Source organism: Salmo salar, chromosome 16, assembly GCF_965601325.2.
Source record: "Salmo salar chromosome 16, fSalSal1, whole genome shotgun sequence".
Taxonomy (NCBI): Eukaryota; Metazoa; Chordata; class Actinopteri; order Salmoniformes; family Salmonidae; genus Salmo; species Salmo salar.
In genome coordinates, this window is record NC_138306.1 from 32,319,344 (window position 1) to 32,327,854 (window position 8,511).

Sequence of the window (8,511 nt, forward strand, 5' to 3'; positions counted from 1 at the left end):
CACTGTATGCTACTATGAACAGAAGTTTGAATTGAGTAGCCACACACTGCTCCGGTGAACAATTTGCTAGCCTGGCTATTAGAACACCAGAGAAGTATGTGACAGCTCAACTTTGGGATGCTAATGTTGTTACGTAAATATTCAATTTCTGACACTGATAATAAATTACTGTGTGAAACACATTTGACTTACAGATAATTTCAGTAACAACAGTTCGTTTAAGTGTTTGTTTAATGTTCAACCTGGTTCCTTTGGAAATATATCATGAGTTTGCAGGCCACAAGGATAGCAAAGAAACAGTTAGATGCCTGATGGCTACCACTTTCTAAAAGTGCTTAGAGCGATTTAGTCCTGTTGTGGTGCAGGCCCAGCCCTGGTCACATCTACTGCCAGGAGGTGCTGCAGGGCCAGCTCTGTGTCCATTTGTGTTGTGTGCTGCTCTAGCTCCTCCTGGTGTATCTGGAATGCCATAGTTAGGACCCAGTCTAGTGTGGTAGCGTCCAGAGAGGGGTCAATGTTCTTAAAGGCAGCCCTTAGATCGGCCACAGTCACCTCTCTGTGAATAAAAAACACAATGCCCCTGATGATCCTTTCAAAACGGTTTACACTTTTCAAACAACAATGAAACAAGTGTATTACTTGTGCAAATGTAGATCTGTATACATTTACGTCATTTTGCAGACGCTCTTATCCAAAGTGACTATGGTAGATTTCACCTAGCCTTTGCCGCTAGGCTACCTGCCGTCCTACAAAGGGTAAACGCTTTGCTTACCCTTTGCCTCCCAGCTGAGTCCTCAGTTCGCTGATATACATATGCCTCTCTGTGGAGGCCTGCTTCTTCACCAGATTCAGGAAGTCTTTGTGTTTCCCATCTGCATCCTGCATAGGACATAACACCATGTCTTTGCCACAGTAGACAGTAATGGTAGCCTACAGTGCATCAGGAAAGTATTCAGACCACTTAATTTGTTCAACATTTTGTTATGTTACAGCCTTATTATAAAATTGATTAAATAAAATTTTCACATTTTATAAAGTATTCAGACATTACTCTACTTTGTTGAAACACCTTAGGCAGTGATTACAACCTCGAGTCTTCTTGGGTATGAAGCTACAAGCTTGGCACACCTGTATTTGGGGCGTTAACCCCATTTTTCTCTGCAGATCCTCTCAAGATCTGTCAGGTTGGATGGGGAGTGTCGCTGCACATCTATTTTCAGGTCTCTCTAGAGACGTTAGATCAGGTTAAAGTCCGGGCTCTGGCCCGAAGCCACTCCTGCGTTGGCTGTGTGCTTAGGGTCGTTGTCCTGTTGGAAGGTGAACCTTTGCCCCAGTCTGAGGTTCTGAGTGCTCTGGAGCAGGTTTACAGCCTTGTTCTAATCCATTTTAGAATAAGGCTGTAAACCATATAACCTGAGGCTGCATTTATTGTAGCTGGGGATTTTAACAAAGCAAATTTGAGAACAAGGCTACCTAAATTCTATCAACATATTGATTGTAGCACTCGTGCTGGCAAAACTCTGGATCACTGCTACTCTAACTTCCGCGACGCATACAAGGCCCTCCCCCGCCCTCCCTTGGAAAATCTGACCACGAATCAGTTTTGTTCCTCAAACAGGATGTACCTGTGACAAGGACTATTCAACACTGGTCTGACCAATCGGAATCCACGCTTCAAGATTGTTTTGATCACGCGGACTGGGACATGTTCCGAGTAGCCTCAGAGAATACGCTGAATACGCTGATTCAGTGAGTAAGTTTAGAAGGAAGTGCATAGAGATGTTCTACGCACTGTGACTATTAAAACTTGCTGTAACCAGAAACCGTGGATAGATGGCGGCATTCGTGCAAAACTGAAAGTGAGAACCATTTAACTATGGAAAAATGACAGGGAATATGGCTGAATATAAACAGTGTAGTTATTCCCTCCGCAAGGCAATCAAACAAGTGAAATGCTGGTACAGGGACAAAGTGGAGTCACAATTCAACGGCTCAGACACGAGATGTATGTGGCAGGGTCTACAGAAATTTTGCATGTCAACTAAAACTCTCTCAAACTTTTACAGATGCACAATTGAGAGGATCCGGTCAGGCTGCATCACCACCTGGTAATGGCAACTGCACTGCCCATAACTGCAGGGCTCTCCAGAGTATGGCGCGGTCTGCACAACACATCTCCGCGGGCAAACTACCTGTCCTCCAGGACACCTACAGCACCCGATGTCACAGGAAGGCCACTGCCAGTTCTTATTTTACTTTTTTTTTTACCCCTTTTTCTAATACATTTGCAAACATTTCTAAACCTGTTTTCGGGTCTCCCGGTCGCGGCTGGCTGCGACAGAGCCTGGACTCGAACCAGGATCTCTAGTGGCACAGCTAGCACTGCGTAGCGGTGCCTTAGACCACTGCACCACTTGGGAGGCCCCACTGCCTGTTCACCCCGCTACCATCCAGAAGGCGAGGTCAGTACAGGTGCATCAAAGCTGGGACCGAGAGACTGAAAAACAGCTTCTATCTTAAGGCCATCAGACTGTTAAACAGCCATCACTAACACAGTGAGGCTGCTGCCTACACACAGACTTGAAATCATTGGCCACTTTAATAAACGGATCACTCGTCACTTTAATAATGTTTACATATCTTGCATTACTCATCTCATATGTATATACTGTATTTTATTATAATCTTGCCTATGCCGCTCGGTCATTGCTTATCCATTTATTTATATGTATATATTCTTATTCCATTCCTTTACTTAGATTGTGTGTATTAGGTAGTTGTTGTGGAATTGTTGGATTTCTTTCTATTGTTGCACTGTCAGAACTAGAAGCACAAGCATTTCGCTACACTCGCAATAACATCTGCTAACCATGTGTATATGACCAATAAAATGTGATTTTGATTTGATCAATGATCTCTCTGTACTTTGCTCCATTCATCTTTCCCTCGATCCTGACTAGTCTCCCAGTCCCTGCCACTGAAAAACATCCCCACAACATGATGCTGCCACCACCATGCTTCACTGTAGGGATGGTGCCAGGTTTCCTCTAGACGTGACACTTGGCATTCAGGCCAAAGAGTTCAGTCTTGGTTTCATCAGACCAGAGAATCTTGTTTCTCATGGTCAGAGTCCTTTAGGTGCCTTTTGGCAAACTCCAAGCAGGCTGTCATGTGCCTTTTACTGAGGAGTGGCTTCCGTCTAGCCACTCTACCATAAATGCCTGATTGTTGTAGCGCTGCAGAGATGGTTGTCATTCTGGAAGGTTCTCTCATCTCCACAGAGGATCTCTGGAGCTCTGTCAGAGTGACCATCGGGTTCTTGGTCACCTCCTTGACCAAGGCCCTTCTCCCCCGATTGCTCAGTTTGGCCTGGCGGCAAGCTCTAGGAAGAGTCTTGGTGGTTCCAAAATTCTTCCATTTAAGAATGATGGAGGCCACTGTGTTCTTGGGGACCTTCAATGCTGCAGACATTTTTTGGTATCCTTCCCCAGATCTGTGCCTCGACACAATCCTGTCTCGGAGCTCTACGGACAATTCCTTCGAACTCATGGCTTGGTTTTTGCTCTGACATGCACTGTCAACAGGTGTGTGCCTTTCCAAATCATTTCCAATCAATTGAATGTACCACAGGTGGACTCCAATCAAGTTGTAGAAACATCAAGGATAATCAGTGGAAACAGGATGCACCTGAGCTCAATTTCGTGTCTCATAGCAAGGGGTCTGAATACTTATGTACATAAGCTATTTCTGTTTTTATTTTTAATACATTTGCAAACATTTCTAAACCTGTTTTCGCTTTGTCATTATGAGGTATTGTGTGTAGATTGATTAAAATAAAACATTTCACTCAATTTTAGAATAAAGCTGTAACGTAACAATGTGAAAAAAGTCAAGGGGTCTGAATACTTTCCATCTATATTGTCTTGTGAAGGTTGTGTTTCAGTGTGGTAGTATATTACTATTTTATAAACAGCATACATTTTTGCTATTGTATACATCAAGGGTACTTAAATACTTTTTGAGAAGGTCCAGTCCCTCAAATTTCCAGACCATGGTCTGCCTATTGACTATGGCTGGTATTCCTCTATCAAAACGGGATTGTGAAATTATGTGGACTGAGGTGTGAAAGTTTGGACTGAGACCCAAAAAGTTACCTCTGTATACAGTCTTTGGTATGGGAGGCTCCCACCGTTGTTGTCTAGCTCGGCCTGAGCTGTGGTCACTAGCTCATCGATGTCTTGCGCTCTTTTCAGAGGGAAGGCCATTTGCAAGTCATCTCTGCAAAACAGAGGCCATTTTATATAGCCCACTCACTGTCATAATCGTAATGTTTGACTTTAATCTGTGCTGTAATTTGATTATCTGCATTACCTGAAATCCTGAACACTGAGCATCCCACTCTCTGTACTGTCACTGTGGATCAACACTTTCAGCAGGTTAGACAGTAGATGTGTCTGACCATGGTACACACTCTCATCCACCTGTTAATACATTTATAATCATCAAATCATGCGCACCATCCTTTCTCACACTCATAAGAGCTCTGTATAACACATTTGCAAGATCACACACCTTTCCTGTGAGAATGTCATTGAAGAGGCTGACAGAGTCATCCTTTTGGTGTTGACGAATGCCCTCTACTAAGCTATAAGCCCACTCTCCAGCCTTTTCCCCATATTGACTCTCCAGATGTTGCCGCAGAAACTCGGGAAGATTGCTGCTTTCATTTCTCTTAATAGAAATACAATTAGAAGAAATATCAGTCTAACGGTGTGTGAAATAATAACTGATTATTTGAAAAAAGAAAGGTATCAGTTTACCCTTCCGTCCTCCATGACCTTCTCCTTCCAAACCTCCTTGAGGATTCTCACAACCGCATTCTTCTTTAGCCTATGGTTCTTCAACTGCCCCTCATAGCGCAGGTATATGGGCACATCATCAGAAGTACCCTGAGTGGACACAGGGTGAAGACCTTTTGACCATGCCATTCTTTTTGGAAATGTGTTGATGTTCAGGCAGTTTGAAAGTTCAGCAGGGAGGGAGGTTTACCAGTCCAGTGAAAAACTCTGAGTTCTTTCCTCCCAGTTCTGCCAGCAGGATCTCCAAACGCTGCTGGCTGGACTGGCCCTGGGAGAGATCTGCCCAACGCTCACTACCTCCCAGTACGTCTGTAATCACAAAGTGCTGTGTAAATGTTCTGATCTAAAATGTTTATATTGATTCAGTCACAAAGCAAAACGCTAAACACTTCAAGCATTACTACTAACAATACCATACCACAAATGGGAAGGGGAAAAAAACAGAACCTAGAGCAATTTTTCTATGTGATACCTGCACACTGCTCCCATTCTGGCCTGGGGGTAGAGGCCTCTTTGAAGCCCTCCAGTTCTCCCTGGAGGCTGTCCCTCTGTGTTGTGACTTGCTTGTGCACCTCAAGCAGTGTGTCATATTCAGCCTTCATCTGATCAAAGTCTTTCTGCAGGGTCTCCAGCTGGAACAGATGCAAAGAGAGATTCAACACTCATTCAGGTCTGATGTAGTGAGACTGCTGTTTTTGAATTAAACATTTCACTGTACCTTAAGCAAGTTCTCTTTGTGGGTATGGTCCAACGTCTCCCAGTCACGGCGGGGAACTACGTCTCCATACTCAGCATGCAAGCGATTTAGCTCAACCTGGGCTTTAGTCAGGTCCTCTCGGCACACCTTCAGAGCCAATTTCTCCTTCACTGGGTCCTCGATTTCCACTTCTGATGGAAAGGAACAGGTTTTCAGAGGGTGACAACACTCCACACTTCGCTTACATCAAGACAGTTGACCAATAATACGTTTATTGTTAAATGTTTTCACTACCTTCCTGCTCTTCCTCGGGTTCCTCATCTGGTCCATAGCTCATGCTGCTGATGTTGGCGATGAGCAGCTTGCGAGCATCACATTCTTCTCTGTACATCAGATACTGAGTGGCCAGGTCTGCCTGCAGACAACACACCTGAGAAGAACAAGCGAAAGAGCGATGAAGGAGAGTTCAGGCAGCCTATGCATGGTTAATATGAGCCAGAATAATTTGAATTAGGTGTTTTCAGAGCAGCACTGGTGTGATTGAGACTGAACCTAGTGGGTAAGCACTGTACCTGGGTCTGCAGGGCACTTTGTGTCTCTCTCATGTTTTCAATAACCTTTTGACAGTGTTGGCGCTCTTGCTTCAGAGCACTAATCTCTACCCTCTCCTCCTCTCGCAGACCCAGGATCCTCTTTTCACACTGCTCTGACACCACAACCAGACGAGCACGGAGAGGCTCCAGCTCCCGGATCTGGTCCCGTAGGTATGCTGCAGAAATGGACATCATAGACAATAAAATCCAACATCCTATAAGCATGACATCTTTAAGTCCCTCTGATACTTCCATTCATCCTTGTTTTTCTGTCCAAACTCACATTCACCATAACAATATAGGCCTATATGCCACAATCAAACATTCCATGCTACAATGCCACACACCTAATGTGATTTCATATTCATTTTTTATGGCACACAGAAGCGGCTTGTACGTTTTGAAGTCCTCAATGAAACAGCCAAAGACCTCCCGGTATGCCTGCGTATGACAGAGGGCAGATTTTGTGACTTGACAACCAAATGAAAATGAATCTATTCACTATACTCCTTATTTGTAGTAAAGCAAATACACTGTAACAAAGCCTAAATTACATGGATAACGTGTATATTATATGGCAGATGGATGGGACCTGTAGTTTGCGCTCCTGGACTTTTGGTTGTTGTGGGTCAAGAGCCTGCAGCTCCTTCTTTAGGTAGCTTTCAAGCTGCTCCAGGAATCGTGGCTTCCCCACAGGGCCACCAAACTCTTCACCACATCTGTAGCATATTACCATCTCAGTAAATCCTTCCACAACTTTAACCCTATATCATATGACAGTATATATAATTTGCTAAATACCCATGGTTCCTGATCTCTCCACCTGAAGTATGTCTCCTCCCCTGCTGAACAACTTGAGAGGTGACATGGGCAGGCCAGGTTGACAGGTAGCCTGAAGTACAGCCAACCTGACAGGGAGTGAGATAAAACGTTTTTTTTTAAAAAAGCTTGCTCGAGGAATGAATAGTGTACTTTGTGCATGTCACTAAGTCCCAAATGATCCAACCTAGCTAGCTAAGTGCTTATCTTACTCTGGTTGATGCTCTACATGAGCCAGGACCGCCAATTGCCACTTGTCGCCCAGTTCTTTTTTCAGCGTTATGTTGACACTCAGACGACAGTCTGAAAGTGAGATGGAAACAAGCAGCTAACTAGAAATTATTATTTGTATTATTATATGATTCGCTTAGTAACGTTACTATCATAGACTAACGTTATCTGAGTGAGCTAGCTAAGTTAACAGTTAACGTTAGCCTACAACTGTAAATTGGACAAGGCCACTTGCCGTTCAAACGATGATAAAGGTGGTAATGTAATATCTTTCTGTGTCGACATCTGTTATGATTAGATGCAGCAAACAAGCGAGCTAGCTAGTTACCAAATACATTAACATTGAATCCCTCTTCAATTAGGTTAGCTAGCTATTTGCTTCACTTCAGGCCAAAGCTTCAGGCAAACAGCCGAATTGTTATGTTTACACAATGTTGCCATGGAAATGTAGGACCCAGGAAGAACCCCAAATAGCAGACCATCGCGCGCCAGATACTTTTGCATCCCTTGAGAGCCTTTACAGAGAGAAGGCGTAAAAAACTTTGACTTGGCTCAGGACTTAATCAAAGATTTTTATAACTGTGATTTAATAATCTATGTACAGTGGTGTAAAGTACTTAAGTTAAAATACTTGTAAGTACTACTTAAGTAGTTTTTTGGGGTATCTGTACTTTACTATTTATATTTTTGACAACGTTTACTTTTACTTCACTACATTCCTAAAGAAAATTAATGTACTTTTTATTAAATACATTTCCCCTGACACCCAAATGTACTTGTTACATTTTGAATGCTTAGCAGGACAGGAAAATTGTCCAATTCACTCACGTATCAAGAGAACATCCCTGGTCATCCGTACTGCCTCTGATCTGGCGAACTCACTGCTTCATTTGTTGGAGAGTGTCCCTGGCTTTAAAACAAAATAGAAAATGGTGCCGTCTGGTTTGCTTTATATAATGAATTTGAAATAATTTATACTAATTTATAAGTATTATTTTACTGGGTGACTTTTACCTTCATAGAAAATGACTTAGGTATCTTTACTTTTACTCAAGTATGTAGTTTACTTTACTATTTATATTTTGTACAACTTTTACTTCACTACATTACAAAATAATGTACTTTTTACTCCATACATTTTCACTGACACCCAAAAGTACTTGTTAGTTTTGAATGCTTAGCAGGACAGTAAATGGTCCAAATCACACACTAATCAAGAGAACATCTCTGGTCATCCCTACTGCCTCTGATCTGGCGGACTCACTAAACACACGTGAGTGTTAGAGTGTGTCCTTGGTTATCATAAATAAAA

At 42.9% G+C, this 8,511-nt stretch overlaps 1 protein-coding gene and 1 long non-coding RNA gene across 2 annotated transcripts; one reads left to right on the forward strand and one right to left on the reverse strand.

The window, feature by feature from the left end:
- Nucleotides 1-213: 213 nt before the first annotated feature.
- tsnaxip1 (translin-associated factor X interacting protein 1) lies at nucleotides 214-7,653 on the reverse strand. Its single transcript, XM_014149077.3, has 16 exons — nucleotides 7,435-7,653; nucleotides 7,181-7,271; nucleotides 6,951-7,057; nucleotides 6,742-6,868; nucleotides 6,497-6,590; nucleotides 6,129-6,325; nucleotides 5,851-5,986; nucleotides 5,578-5,747; nucleotides 5,332-5,491; nucleotides 5,050-5,168; nucleotides 4,821-4,949; nucleotides 4,573-4,731; nucleotides 4,372-4,481; nucleotides 4,155-4,278; nucleotides 773-879; nucleotides 214-556 (listed from the first exon to the last, which is right to left on the reverse strand). Exons 1-16 carry the CDS (start codon nucleotides 7,482-7,484, stop codon nucleotides 346-348), a joined length of 2,091 nt encoding a protein of 696 aa, XP_014004552.1. The 5' UTR covers nucleotides 7,485-7,653; the 3' UTR covers nucleotides 214-345.
- LOC145861099 (uncharacterized) lies at nucleotides 1,254-2,914 on the forward strand. The gene is made up of 2 exons (XR_014380880.1): nucleotides 1,254-1,859; nucleotides 2,067-2,914. It is a non-coding gene; the product is annotated as an uncharacterized LOC145861099 (long non-coding RNA).
- Nucleotides 7,654-8,511: the final 858 nt, after the last annotated feature.